Source organism: Mustela lutreola, chromosome 2 (assembly GCF_030435805.1).
Source record: "Mustela lutreola isolate mMusLut2 chromosome 2, mMusLut2.pri, whole genome shotgun sequence".
NCBI lineage: Eukaryota > Metazoa > Chordata > Mammalia > Carnivora > Mustelidae > Mustela > Mustela lutreola.
In genome coordinates this window covers 54,009,197-54,023,748 of record NC_081291.1, presented here as the reverse complement: position 1 = coordinate 54,023,748, position 14,552 = coordinate 54,009,197, and the positions used below count along the sequence as shown (strand labels likewise).

General features: G+C 45.2%; 2 protein-coding genes across 3 annotated transcripts in view; one reads left to right on the top strand and one right to left on the bottom strand.

The window, feature by feature from the left end:
* SYN2 (synapsin II) overlaps positions 1–14,552 on the bottom strand; it is a 218,066-nt gene that overhangs the window by 33,195 nt on the left and 170,319 nt on the right. The window contains exons 4-5 of the mRNA XM_059161765.1: positions 13,157–13,313; positions 8,684–8,773 (exon numbers count right to left, since the gene is read on the bottom strand). Of these exons, the coding sequence (XP_059017748.1) occupies positions 8,684–8,773; positions 13,157–13,313 (247 nt within the window). The remainder of the gene's footprint in view (positions 1–8,683; positions 8,774–13,156; positions 13,314–14,552) is intronic.
* TIMP4 (TIMP metallopeptidase inhibitor 4) lies at positions 452–11,450 on the top strand. Of its 2 annotated transcripts, none has more exons than XM_059161766.1 (5): positions 452–1,067; positions 2,283–2,380; positions 2,790–2,904; positions 5,534–5,658; positions 10,804–11,450. In XM_059161766.1, exons 1-5 carry the CDS (start codon positions 929–931, stop codon positions 11,062–11,064), a joined length of 738 nt encoding a protein of 245 aa, XP_059017749.1. In that variant the 5' UTR covers positions 452–928; the 3' UTR covers positions 11,065–11,450. The 2 variants fall into 2 exon arrangements, with proteins under 2 accessions (XP_059017749.1, XP_059017750.1); XM_059161767.1 differs by having other exon boundaries at positions 459–1,067; positions 6,288–10,941.

Below are 14,552 nucleotides of genomic sequence, written 5' to 3'. Positions count from 1 at the left end.
CAAGGCTCTGGCTGCAGTGACCCCCATGTGCCTTGCTTCTTTATTTTCTGAGCTGTCCCACCTTCTATGACAAGGTATAGTCAGTCCAGTGACTAATGATATGAGATAGGAACCAGTGTTTGAAGGTTTGCCCTAAGTGATGCGATATCCTGTGCTTTGAGCCCCCACGAAGAGCACTGTCTTCAGCCACCTGCAGAGTCTGAGGCTCTGGATATGGGAAAGAGTTTCTAAAGCACAGGCTGCTTTCTCTGACATCTCTCCCCACCCCCCAGCTGACAGCGCCAAGACACACACACACACCCCAACTTTCTCTGTCCTATTCCATTACTGTTTGCTGTTGCTTTGGAGCCTCATAAATAGGGCATTGAAAACACTTCCTGCAGCTGAAAGAAGCCCTGAGTAGCTTGTCTCATTCCCAGTGTGGAGCTCAGCAAGGGGTCCGTCCTCTCTGTCACTGTCTCTTTTGCCTGTTGTAATTCTGTCTGCCTCTCTCTGACTCTGCCTGTCTCACTTTCTGTTTGTGCCTCTCCTCACTCTTGTTCTTTCAGTGTGAATCACAGCCTATCGATCTTTCTGCCCTCATGCCTTTATCTTTGTTGCACTTGTCTTTCTGCCTTGACACCATCCTCTTTCCCAGTGTTTTTTACTCTGCTTCTATAAGGCTCGATTGCTTAGGCAGGGAAACAGACTAGGGGCCTCTCTCCTGGCTTCCCTCTTCCTTTTACTGAGCCTGCCAGTCAGGAGGGCTGTGGGTCCTGCAGCCGTGGGTGGCCTATAGCCAAAGGAGGGAGGAGCCCATCTGGGCGGGATTGGCCCTAGGTCCACCTCAAAAAGCCTGGGGCCAGGGGCACGACACGTTCTGGATGAGCCCCGGAGGGCCGGTTTGGTCAGACAGTCTCCACAGGCACAGTCAGGGCTTTGCAGTGTCATGCCCTGGAGCCCCCGGACCGCGCCAAGCTGGGCGCTGTTGCTGAGGCTGCTGGCACTGCTGCGGCCACCGGGTATGGTTGAGGCATGCAGCTGTGCCCCTGCACACCCCCAGCAGCACGTCTGCCACTCGGCGCTTGGTGAGTCCAGAGGCTGGAGAGGACCACAGCAGGGGGTGGTTGTGTGGGTTTGCTATGGGGCTGAGGTGAGCTATAGACCTGGAGTCTGGAGGGAAAGGGAGATCAAATGCTGCACCAGTTACCTCCCACTGGGGCTGATGGGTCGGGCAGGGCTGGTGCCATAGCAACCTTGCAAGCGCAAAGCCTGGCTGACTTGCAAGGAAATGAAAGGGACCCCCATAGCGACCCCCTCACCTCTGCCTACTGCAATTACCGGACTTAAACAAGAAGTCACGGGGAGCTATCCAGGGGCTGGATATTCTGAACTACTGGATGCAGGGAGGGGGAGACAGGAGCCAGAGGACTGGGCTTTCATTATAAACATCCCACTGTGTCCAAGCCTATAACTGATGTTTACTCCATGCACTGCCCTCCCCACCAAAAACCTTTTGTTCTTGATCTTTTCTCGGCCTGAAATGCACCTTCCCCTTCTCCTTAAATTCCTTGCAGACTCCTATTCATCCTTCAAGGTCTTATTCAGGTATCTTTTCTTCTTTGAACATTTCCTGACTTCTTGGTGCTTCCATGGTATCTCTAACAAAAATTTTTGTACTCCCAGCATACTGTGCTGTTATTCTTTGTAAGTGTATTCTCTACTAGACCAAGAGTTCTGCAGGACGGGGGACCTTATCTTAATTATGTTTATGGACCTAGTACCTACTGTTGGGCCAAGCACATAGAAAGAATTTTATAACCAGTTTTTGATTAACATCCAAAATGGCAAGAGACAAACTACCTCTGTATAGGGTCAGAATATATGTATTAATTCAATAACCATTTACCAGTATCAGCTTTGGGTAGGCTCTCTTGAGGCCTCAGGCTATACAGGTAGATGACTGCAAACTGACTGTCCTCAAGGGGTTCCTCCCTCCTTCCTCTACCCTGATGCCCACCTCCAACCCACTGCAGTCTAGCTATGGAGAATTAGACTCTTAAATCGAGCAGGTAAAGTATAGAGATCATAGGATCCAGTACACCTGAGGAGTTTGAAACTTCAAGCAATTGTGGAGGATGAGTTTCCAGGTCCACACTTTTACACACGTTTCCCCTCACAATCCAGCAAGACCTAAACCCAGAATTCCCCTATAAAATTCTCCAGGGGTCCAGGTCATCCAGATCCCAGATGAACTCCTCCCACAGGTTGCTGAAGGTACCCTCTTTTCTCTTCTTATGCAGCCATTCGGGCCAAAATCTCCAGTGAGAAGGTAGTTCCTGCTAGCACAGACCCTGCTGACACTCAAAAAATGATCCGGTATGAAATCAAACAGATAAAGGTACATGGGGAACAGGACAGGGCATCGAATTCCTTGGGCTGTTGGGAGGAGTGGGGTCTGTGTACTGGGAGGGGGGCTGGTTGGCAGGTAACCTGGCTCATTGATCATGGGGTATTGACGCTGAAGTGGAAGTCGCTGACGTTTGCAAGCAGGGCCCACAGGCCTTAGTGTCCATCCATTCCTACAGCTGCCTGTGCGTGGGGCTACTAGAGGTATTCCACCCAATTAAACTAAGGTTTAGATTTTTCTAAAGATAGAAATGACCCAGTTGGGCCATCTGTGTGTACCAAATTCTACTAGATTTTTGCTTAATTTCTTTTAGATTGAGAAATGATTTTTTTCCCTGTTAAGATATAAAGTATACTCACTGACCCAACACACTGCTTTTTCTTTTGTTATTGCCTTTCAGATGTTTAAAGGGTTTGAGAAACTCAAGGATGTTCAGTATATCTATACACCTTTTGATTCCTCCCTCTGTGGTGTGAAACTAGAAGCTAACAGTCAGAAGCAATATCTTTTGACTGGTAAGTTGAAGACCAACAAGCAACCCTAATAGTCTCTGTCCTCCTTAGGACAGAGAAGGAGCCAGGGCTGTCCTTGGGCAGCAAGCTGAGCTAGGTGGCATTTTCTTGGGCAGAAAACATAGCTGCATTCCTAAGAGCCAGCCTCTGAGTTGGGAGGAGCTGTGGTAACCTTCCTTTCAATGCTAGAGTCTTCGTTACAGTGATCTTGGCCACTGCTTCACTACTTTAAGGACAGGCTGCTCTTCCAGGCTCAGGCAGCTGGTCCCATTTTTAAACAGTTTTAATTGATGTAAGTTTGATATCTTGAACCAAAAATCCACTCCTCTGAAACTGCCCCTTGTGGGTTCAGTTTTGCCCTCTGCCCATGATGATCCTTCAGAGGCCCAAGGACCATAAACATGGGCACTCTAGCTCTAGGTCTGCTGCCCATGGTTTCCAGACCCCTTCCTAGCCTGGCCACCTTATCAAATGGGATAGAGCCTGTCTTTCCCCTAGCACAGGTCCCTAAACTCCCTACACTACAGGTGATGTCTTGATTCACAGAGTAAATGAGGATTGTGCATGTCAACCTTGCCCCCCAACACACATATTATAGTCACAGTGGCATTAATTTTAGATAGCTACATTAGGTCATGATATTGGCTCATAATGAGACTCTGCTAAATCACATCACAGGTCATATACTGGGGGTATAGTAAAGCACAGGCCCTAACAGGAGCCTTCAGTCTAACAAGTCTAACAAGTCTCTATGAACTTGGGCCCAGGCAGGCCTTCATACTCCATTGGTTGGGACAGGACAGTTAAGAAACCACACAAGATTATGACTACATAAGTGAATGAATGCAATATTAAATTATTTTGAAGTTCAGGGGAAAGGGGTAAGTGTGTGATTGTAAACAATTAGGGAAGCTTCACTCTGTAAGTGCGACCTAAATTGCCCCTAAAAGAAGAAAAATATTTGGAAAGAAGGCAAGGAAAAACAACAACAACAACAACAACACAGCAGGTGGGGATAACAGAAGGAATTTCCACCATCTGTCCATCCATTCAGCAATAAAGACCACCTACTCACTGCCAGGCCTTGGGCAGGAGGATGGAGACTCAGTGACAAGTCACAGTCCTCAAAGAGCTCAAGGTCCAAGCTTGGCTCTTGAGAAATCATAGCTATTAGAAGTCACACTGGTAGGGGCTTGCCAGACCTAAGGATGTAGAATTATGTTGATCTGGGAGCCTATGGTTGGGAGAGACAGAGGCAGAGCATGTCACTGAGCCCTTCATGTCCCAGGATTAGCAGACAAGGCTACCTCATTCACTCTGTATGCCTAGCCCTCTGCCAGCACCGTGGTGCATCAGGGGAGGAGGAGATATGTTCTTTGCCCTCAAAAACATCAAGTCTTAACTGTGAGTGGGGATAAACAAAAAAAACACAAGTCTACTGAGAAGTCATCAGTGGTGCCCATGCTCTCTAGGAGAAGACACAAGCTCTTTTGTCTAATGTTGAAAGCCCCTGTAACCAGAACACTGCTGACCTCGCCAGCTTTATCTTCAGCCAAGTGTGGGTAACAGCTCCCAACTCTTCATATCCCCCAGCGCTGAACTAAACTACTTGCAGTTGCAGAAAGTGTTCTGCTGGGCTGTGCCCCTCCACCCTGCACAGGGTAGTCCCTATGTTCAGAAGTCCTTTCCCTCATTTGTCTCACAGGGGAACTCCTATCCACCCTTTCAAAGACTAATACAAGCATCAGCTCCTCTGAGACACCTTCCTTGCCCCACACCCCTTCCACAGATGTAGATAATTGTGCCTTGTTCATTCTTATACTGCATCTTATACATAATCACACAACAGTATAATTTTTGCCTACTTACCTATCTGCCCTACTGGTTATTAAGCTCCTTGGGGGAAGAGATTCTGTCATATTTATTTCTGAATTTCTGGGTACCAAGTCGTAGTAGTTGCTCAGTGAATAATTGAGTGACTAAGGTTCTAAGAGAAGTGTGGGCTAGGGGGTCAGAGATGGCTCTGAGGACACTGTGGTACTGAAAAGGGCCTTTGGAAGTTAGGAAAGACTTTGATAAGTAAAGAGGGGACACTTTCCTATGGGGAAGAGGAGAGACTCACCAAGATAGGTATCAATGGGGCAGGATACCAGGCTATGTAGATACTGGGAAGGGTTGGAAAAAGTAAGGGACCTATTATTTATGGAACCTTCTGTGGGCCCAAGCTGTGCTGGGAACTTTACAGACATTCTCTCATTTAATCCTGACAACAACTTACTACTTTCATACTTTGAGCTGAGAAGTTATGTGACCTTCTTAAGGTCACATGGCTGTAAATGAGAGAAAAGAAGGCAGTTGTGTCCACAGTCTGACTTTAAAGTCCATGTTTTTCTCTCTACACCACTAAAGGAAAAGACCTTCATCCCACAATTCTCTCATACAAACATAATCTGTTAATATCTTTGATATAAAAATTGTAAAGGTTTTCCTGGTTCTTTCATTGAGCCCCATGTCACCACTGCCACCAAGAAGCCATTGAAGAAATTGTAGTTCTGGTCTCTTTGCGGACCTGGGCTCCTGGAGCTCCATGAGCAAATTCCTCATGCTAGGTTTTCCTCCATTACCCCTGAAGGTCAGGTCCTCAGTGATGGAAAAGTCTTCATCCATCTGTGCAACTACATCGAACCTTGGGAGAACCTGTCCCTTTTGCAGAGAGAAAGTCTGAATCACCACTACCATCTGAACTGTGGCTGCCAAGTAAGGGAATATCCATTTGCAAGGTCTTTTGGGGCTGAGGGAAGGGTCTTGAGACTTGCAGCCATATTCCTTCCTTTGTGGATGCATTTATTCACTTATTGTACTATATTTGAAATCTGCCATGGATCAGGCACTGTATTAAGTTGGGGATGGAAAAGCAACATGGCCCATAGTTCATGATCTCAAAGTACTTACATTTTTGGCTGGGAAGGTGGCTATCATATAAAGAACGAGATAACATAGCTACTGTTTAGAGAGAGTCTACTTTTTGCCAGGCCCTGTAATGATGTATTTCCTTAAAATATTTAATTTAGTCTTTATAACAAATTTATGAAGAGTTAAGATTTCCATTTTAAGGTGAAGAAATCAATGCTGTAAGAAGTGATCTGCTCAAGGTCAGTGATGGACCAATGACCTCAGGCCTGTCTGACTCAAGAGATATCATTTGAGAGGCAATACTGTATATTAGGAGATGGGGAAAGGGAACTCAGAAGGAAGTTTAGGGACTAGGAAAGGCTTCAGGAGTCAGGGGCATTTGAACTGGGTTGTAATGATATGTAGGAGTCTGAAAGGCAATAATGGAAAAAGGACACCATACTCACGTTGATGTTGTGTGGCTATGACTCTAGATTACCACCTGCTATACAGTGCCCTGTACCATCTCAGCTCCCAACGAGTGCCTCTGGACAGACTGGCTGTTGGAACGGAAGCTCTATGGGTACCAGGCCCAGCATTATGTCTGCATGAAGCATGCTGATGGCACCTGCAGCTGGTACCAGGGCCGCCTGCCCCTCAGGAAGGAGTTTGTTGACATCATACAGCCCTAATAGGGGCCAGTGACCATCACACTCCTTCAAGCATCCTGAAGCCCAAGCCATTTCTCCTTCCCTGTGGAGCTCTGGCTATCACCATCTGCCTCATCACTGCCAGCCAATGGAAAGTACCAAGTTGATGGTCTGGCTAGTGTTAGGATAGGGATGGGGCATATTACAGCTTGGGTCCAAATGACAGCCCAGCACCTGTCAAGGGCCACAGAAAATAACATCACTTTTCTATCCAGCCTTCAGCCCATCTCCCCTGTGTCCCAAACCCTTTTAGGCTAGCTAGTAACAGAAACCTGTTACTGAAAGTTTTGATTTTGGCTTAGTTTGTTTTTGAAAGCCAGAACTGTTCCCTTTTCTCCCCAGGAGAAAGCCAGAACTATTCCCTTAACTGATCTGATAGGAGAGAAATGGTGATTATTATACATATGAGATAATGTAGCACTGTGATGTACAATTCCAGAAGGTGGGCTGACAGAATCAGAAACAAGCTGATTTGGAGGAATGAAATGAACAACCCACTATGGCTTTATGTCCTTTACTCATGTCCCTACGCATCCTAATCCTCTCATATACTTTTTTCTGTTTGGGGAGACACTTGGGGGAATACAGTCACTCACTGTGAGACCTGCAATGGCTTAACCTCATTCTACATGCTATAATCTCCTCTATACCATTCCTAGCAGAGAGTCTGGTCCAGTTAACATAACTCTTTGGACAAGAATAGACTTAGGTATTGTCTCTCCAGGTCAACTATCTTTAATGTCCTCAACTGATGTCCATAAAGCTTCTCCTCAATTTCTTAAAGTCTTCTCTACTAGATTACTAAGGTCTTTATTCCTAATTCAGAATTTTTTTTTTAAGCCAAAAAAGCCTTTCTCTTGTAGAGATGAAATTCCCCTTTAGCTTTTGACACCTCAGAGAGATCTTAGGAGGTTCTTTCTCAAGGGCCAATTTTAGGACAGAGGACATGAGAGAAATAACACAAAGACACTTGGGGGAGAAAAATGGTAGGTGGGGAACATATTTTGCAACTGTTACAACTGTTCTCACTGGTCAGCCCTGCTAGACTTTATGGCAGGAAAAAAGCCAGCTTTGCTCCCTGTCTGCCCTAAAGTTCACTCCCCTCCACCACTGTGTATTAGAGTACTTAGAACTCTAAGTACTGAGCCCTTAGGGTTCCTTAGATTCTGCAAGGCTTCCTGGCTTGCCCTGAAAGAGAAAGCTCATATGTTCATCTCAAGGATTTATGAAGGATGAGGGCTTAAATTTCCAGAGCCTCTCCCTGGCAAAGATGAATAAGGTAGTTCTTTTCAAGGCTCAAGTTTACTATTCATCTTTTGTGTGTAGTTTGCTAATAAGCAGGATTATGACCAATATGTCAAATGAAGGTTCTTGATTCACAGAAATGGTTCCAATGGAGATCCTTTTTGGAGCAGGGCTCTCTGTCCCACAGTATGACACTGGAATGCTATGGCAGAAAGTCTCCATTGGTGGGTTAAGCAGGATCACCAACTGACCATGCAGGCCTGGGGCAGAGAATGTAGGGACAGGGAGGAAGAAGGGAGTTGAGCAAGAGGTGGTCATAAAGAAAAAACATTAGTTGTAGCCTCCTCACCACCAACCATGCCATCTCTCTGTTCCTTCTGACATCCTAGCATGGCCTCAGAGAAGGCATAGTGTTAACCCAGTCAATCTTGAGGAAGCCAGAGGAATGGAAGGGGCTGGTGAATAATTATAGGAACAACATCTTACATCTGAGTTGTACTTCACACTTTTCCAGAAGGCTATCACCTAATCTCACTTACTTTTTATAAGTACCATATTAGATATCCTGGTCAGGAATAATTATGCCATTGAACTTTCCTATTGAGAAACTCACACACAGGGAATCTAACTAGTCAAGTGATATGTGGCAGGGCCAGGGCTAGAACCCCAAACAGGAGGATCCTCTGATTGTTGATACACAGATTTATTAGTTTCTCAACTTGATAAAATGCCCAAATTTCTACTCTTAGCTATTTGGTCTCCAGACTTTGGAAACAAGGGGTTATCAATTAAAATTCAGCTGCTCTAGCCCCATAGTTTAATCCCAACAGAGTGTCTGGGGTTGAAATGCTGAGGCCCTCTTTAGGGCCCCATAATCCCCATGTGGCTCAGAATGTAAACAGCAGAGGAACTAAAGTCCCCACTCAATCACCTACCATCTCTTTATGGTTGGGGTAGTATGTCTGCTCAATGAGTGGGAACTTTTCTCCTCCCAATGTCTTGTAGATGGCCACCAGCTGGGCAAACTGCAAAAGAGAAGCAAATGATTCAGCTTATCTAGACACTGCTTTAGACAAACATCAATCTATCAAACAAATATTTACTGAGCATTTGCTCTGTTGGGGACTTTGAACAAAACACTGAGGATATAAAAAATGTACAATTCTTGTTTTTAAAGAACATATGCACTGGGTGTGGTACATAAACAATGAATTTTGAAAACACTGCAAATAAAATTAAATTAAATTTTAAAAAATAAATTGATTTTTAATCATTATTTTAAAAATTTAATAAAATTAAATTAAAAAAATAAAGCAGCAAAAAAAAAGAACATATGCATTAGTTGGGGAAGGGAGAATGCATTAACATTCATTCATTATCTATACAATTTTACAGTATTTCATTCATTCCCCATATCAAATTGATGAACTAGGTATTTTATCATCTTTATTTTACATATGAAGCTCAGAGATGGTAGAATAGTTGCCTGAAGTCACAGAACTACAAAAAGGTGAAGCTGGGATTGAAATTTAGATCTCTAACTTTAAATACATGATCTCTAGAGATGACAATTGATAAAGCTAGATAGGTAACATGGGGACAAGTCTTGAAAGTTCCAATTCTAAGAAAGGAATGGTAGCTGTTTTCTGCAGACAGTATGGAGTCATAAGAATTGGAGCAGGGGTCATGAATAAAGCTGTTCTTTAGGAAAATATTGATGCTCATGGTATGCAGGATAGACAGACCTAGACACTCTAGGACTTATTACTCATCTAAGAACTGAATTCTGGATCCTTTACCTAGGAGAATCCAGAACAACTCTATGAAGAGGTGAGATACACATACTTACAGTCTGAGGGTTGAAAAGCCTCAGGCAAACATCTAGCACCCCCTGGAGTTCCCTGTCCCCACATTTTATAAGTGAAGAAACTGAAACCCAGAGAGATCACTTGCCCAACGTCACATAATAGTTGAGGTGGGATCATAGTCAGGCCCCTTTATTTCCAACCTATAACTCTTCCTGCTGCCTTTCAGACTCTGCAGAGACCATGCTCTTCCTGTAGGAAACACATAGGACTTTTCTGCTCAATCCATTCAAACACACACCCACCCACACACCTCCAGTGCACTGGCAGCAGGGGTAATCCAGCATCTTCCCTGTAGTGCTACTTAGGTTAGTTTACACTTGAAACCACTGATATCTGGAACTGCTAGAAGGAAAAGTTGCCAGATCAAACTTGCCTTCTATTTATCAGAGAAAGGAAAGCTAGAACATTTTTCAAAAGCCTAGCTCCTATTCTCAATAAGGGATGTTGGTACAAGAGCCGGTGGGGACAGGGAAGTGTGGGGGGAGGAGCAGAAACTTAGAACTGGGTTGTTAGAAAACTGGGTTAGAGTCTTTGGGTTCTTGTTCTGCCTTGAACTCGCTAGGTGTCCTTGAGCAAATGATTTCTCCTCTCCAGGCCTCATTTTCTTCATAAATAAAATGAAAGGAGTAAGTTTGATCAGTTCCTCAAAATTTTTACCATAAAGGAATATCATTTTATTATATATCCTCCCAAACTCCATTATCAAACTGCAGTTTAAGTGATCATATATTGTGATCCTTTTGTTGTCAGGGACAGAATTTCATTATTTTTGAAATGCTGGAAAATGTTGGAATTTCTGAGTCACTCCCATTTGTGACACAGCTGGTGACTATAGATCTTGAGAGCCTCCTATAAAACAGAAAAGTATGATTCAGAGACTCTTGAACCCTGAAGATTTTATTATTGAGAGACTTTAGAGAGTCTCTAGACCAGACATCTCATTTTACATATGAGGATACAGAGGCTAGAAAAGCAAAGGACAGCATAGGTTACCAGATCATGCCTGGAATTGGGACTGCACTAGGACAGCAACGAGGTAGGTCACGCCTTGCCCCATTGCATGTTTCACTGTACCTTGCTGTCCTTGCCATTCTTTAGTTTTTCAACTTGCTTTGACTGTCAAGACAAACCCCTCAGACCTTTTTTGCCTTCTCTGATTCTCTCCATCACCCCATCTGACCTTTAAGTCCTGCCTGCCCACCTTGGCCACCTTGGATTCCTGTTCTGCCTCTGGATATCTGCCTGAGCTCCCAAGGCTCTCCAGCATCACCAGCAAGCTGATGCCAGCTCTGCCTAACAACCTCTGTCCTGCTGCAACCCACGCCCTGGCATGGCACCAAGGCATGTGGGGCCTTATCTTTCCAGCATGTGGGAGAGTTACACAGACACCACAGCGATGCCAGGAAGGCCCACGGCAAAATCCCAGAGTCCTGGGACAGCAAGACTAAAATGGCAGCCAGTTCCCAGACACTAGTTAGGTCCCTGGGAGCTCACCCTACCCTACTCCACTTTATCTCCAGCAGTCCCTGTCTGCTCAAGGTACTGGGCTTGGCATCTAACCCCTGCCTCCTTGGAAACTTAGATTAAGTCACAAGTACACAGTTACCAATTAAACAAATGTAATATCTGATAAGGGTTATTTCCTCTATGCATAGACAAAAGAATGGATTTAGGAGCTGGGGGTGGTGTTGGCAATGAATAGGAAGATAATGTTCATTATCACCATTTCTTCATTGAATCAGGAAAGACTTCTTGGAAGAAATGAGATTTCAGAATCAGTCTTGAGTTTAATATGTTATCCTTGGCCCTCCTGGAAATAAATGCTTTAATTCAACTCCTGTGCCTCTGTCTCTAAAATACCCAGATGGAGTGATAGGATTTTTAGATAAATTTGCAGCAATATGGAATGGTGGCATTCTTACTTTCTCTAGAATATTACCTTCATTGATAGGGCCACTTCTGCTTCCAAAATCCCAGGGCACAGCCTGCCCTGACCAATATATAATAGCAGATGTGCTCAGAGACACAAGGTAGATAGAACCTTAACCACCCAACTGAGGTCTCTCCTCACACCAAGAACAGTCACAATAAAGAAAGAGAATATGAACAAAAGTCATCATCTCAGAGGAACCCTCCCTTCATGGTCACCAAATTTGTTCACTTCCATTAACAAGTAGAGAACAATATATAAAATGTCATTAGTGTGGCAGCTGCTTAATGAAAATGAAGGGAGAACTTGGTGTCTGGCCAGGGAGCCTTGCTGTTCTCATGTGATGCCAAAGGCAATGTGCTGGATTGTGAATGGGTGAGAATGTGAACCCTCACCAGATCCCAGATCCCAGGAGGGGCAAAGCCCTAGGCATAGGCTCTCTGATCCTCCCACCCTGGCTTCTGGCATAGTTTTGGAACATAAAGGAGGGGACTATTTTCTTTAAGAGATCCTAAATACTAGGGGACTATAACAACCAGGCTGGCAAACTGGTGACAGGTACTACTATTATCCATCCCTAGTTGACAAAGAAACCAGACACAGAAAAATTTACTTAGAAGAAATAAATTAGCAATAGCAGAATCATCCTGTGTGGCTATGAGGTAGACAAATTCTAGCAGGTATTGAAAGGGCAGGGAAGGAAAGGGAAGAAAAGGGCTAGGGCTTATGTGCAGTAGGGAAAGTTGTGAAACTAGGGGGAAAAGGGAAGTCCCTAGAAAAGAAACTTGGTAAAGGCCTCAAATAATGCCTTCACATTTAAATCATACAACTCTTTTAGCTTGTTTCTGCAAAACCCTAGGATTCTTACGTGCCTCAGGCCAGAGGTATCTGCATGAGTGGTGATCAGGAACCCAACCCTCCCTCCTCAACCACAGCAGCTCCCCCTGACTCCTCATTCACTGGTCTTTCTCTTACACTCTCAGATCTCCCTGGTTTCCAAGGGAACGGGAAAACTGTGAGTTCAGGTGTGAGGAAGAGACCAAGAGCAAAGGTGATGGGTCCATCTGGTTAAAAAGCCTCCCCTCCAACTCCCTGGGTGGTATAGAGGCTTGGGTTTGAGAACTTCACAGTGGCCCTTGGCAAGCCAGTGTGATAGCTGAAGTGATTTTTGAAAAACAAGAGGAAGAGGATGTGATTGGGAGCAGGTATTTCCTTCTAAGAGGGCTGCCTGGAGAGCCGTTATAGGAGCTGGGTCCCCACCTGCCTCAGGCGTTTCCAATAGACCACTGAGAGGCAAGAATCAGGTATTTTTATTCTTACATCTATGGCTTGAGGGCACAGCTTGCAGATCTATAAGGACTTCTTTAGAGAATCTTTGTGTGACTTTGTTGTGAGGTCAAAGGTCCACTCTACATCAAAGGCAGCCCAGCCCTTGAAGATAATGTTTTATTGCGAGAGCCCACCCTTCCCCAGGTCCCATCTGAAGCTCCTCTCACATCCTCTCAGTTGTGCCTAGTGCAACTTGATTGCCAGTGGTCCCTCCTGTGGGACTGGGAGATACAGGACCTGGATCCCACCTTTTTACCTGGGGGGAAGGGAGCCTCACTCACCACCCATGGCTTGTCACAGAAGTTGTAAATGGATTCCAGCGAGTTGATGCTGGGGAGGCCTGCGTACTGCATGCCAATGACAAGGTGACGGAAGTCCTCATTCTCTGCCATGCCGAATGCATGCTGCCGGATAAGCACAAAGTCTGGCCGGAAGGACCTGGTAAAAATGTAGAGGCAAGTTTCCCATAAACCAGCCCCTCATCTTGTCTCCTATTTCCAAAGCCCTAGACAGAGAAGGGATATTAAGGGTCACCTGATGTAAGCCCCTCGTTTTAATATTCTATGGAATAGGAAGTTATGGCAGCTCTTAAAGGAGATTTAAAGAGATGTCTGAAGTTCCCTTATTCCTCTGGATTGAGCATTGTCTTTTTCTAAGGTACAAATTCCCTCAGGAGGGGAAAAAGAAACACTTTCATACCCTTACAACTTAAATGAACAAGAATTTACCTGGTCCCTATGGGGCAATAAAAGAGAAGCTCCTTGTGGCTTCAGCGTTTATGCTCCAACAAAGAGTGCCCCAGTAGACTTTGAAGACATATTTGCCTGACTTCACCACCCTGCCACAGAGATCCCTGAACTCAGTGTCCTATTCTGATTCCTTAAACTTGCTCCTTAAAATAGGCAATGCCCTCTTCAGGCCCCCAGAAGAGCAAGGGTCCTGGCTGGCTGAGAACACATGCCAAACTTCAGTGTTATTCTTCCAAAGTGTACACTAGGGAGGGGTGCAAATATTTTTTGAAGAACTGAGGTTGAGCAATGGCTACAGGAAGCACTGGGAGTACAGAATGTTCCCATGCATGGGAAGGCTCCCTGTGTTTCCCCTCTAGCCAGCAAAGCTCCTCAGCTGCTCTATCTTCATGCCCTGACTCCAAGGGAACCCCACCTTCCCAAAGAGTCAGTTCTGTAGCAGCATTCTCCCTCAAGGCTCTGGAGCCTGCCAGTTTCACACCATATGCAATGACCCACCTGGTTCTCTGCCCAGGCACACATTCAACCCCCCCCCCCCCCCCCATCTACAGCTCCAGTACCACCTGGGCTCAGAGATCAGTCTTTTGAAGTGGGGGTGGAAGAAGCCCTTCTCAGTAACTCAAGGAATGTAGCATCAAGTCATTATGGCATGTGCTGGAGCTGCTCTGATCTCCCTGTGCCCCAGTTCTGGGAAACTGACTCCAGCTGTATTCTTGAGATCAAACCTTAAATGCCAGTTATAGGAACTGAACCCTAGATTTCCTACACTGGCCAGCTCTTAAGTTCCTACACGCATACCTGGAAGGACCTGCCTTAGTTTTGCCAGATCCCTCCTGGCACCCTGCTATGGACCTTTCTCTCACCACATCCTTGTGTGTACGCATCCCTATGACTCACTCTACCTGCAGTTGGAGGGGCCCATTATTCT

What these genes read in the sequence shown, in the direction of transcription:
- TIMP4 (XM_059161766.1), top strand. Translation starts at nt 929, where the DNA reads ATGCCCTGGAGCCCCCGGACCGCGCCAAGCTGGGCGCTGTTGCTGAGG. An exon ending in CGTCTGCCACTCGGCGCTTG is followed by an intron (nt 1,068 to 2,282) that starts GTGAGTCCAGAG and finishes CTTCTTATGCAG; the next exon opens with CCATTCGGGCCAAAATCTCC. An exon ending in ATGAAATCAAACAGATAAAG is followed by an intron (nt 2,381 to 2,789) that starts GTACATGGGGAA and finishes ATTGCCTTTCAG; the next exon opens with ATGTTTAAAGGGTTTGAGAA.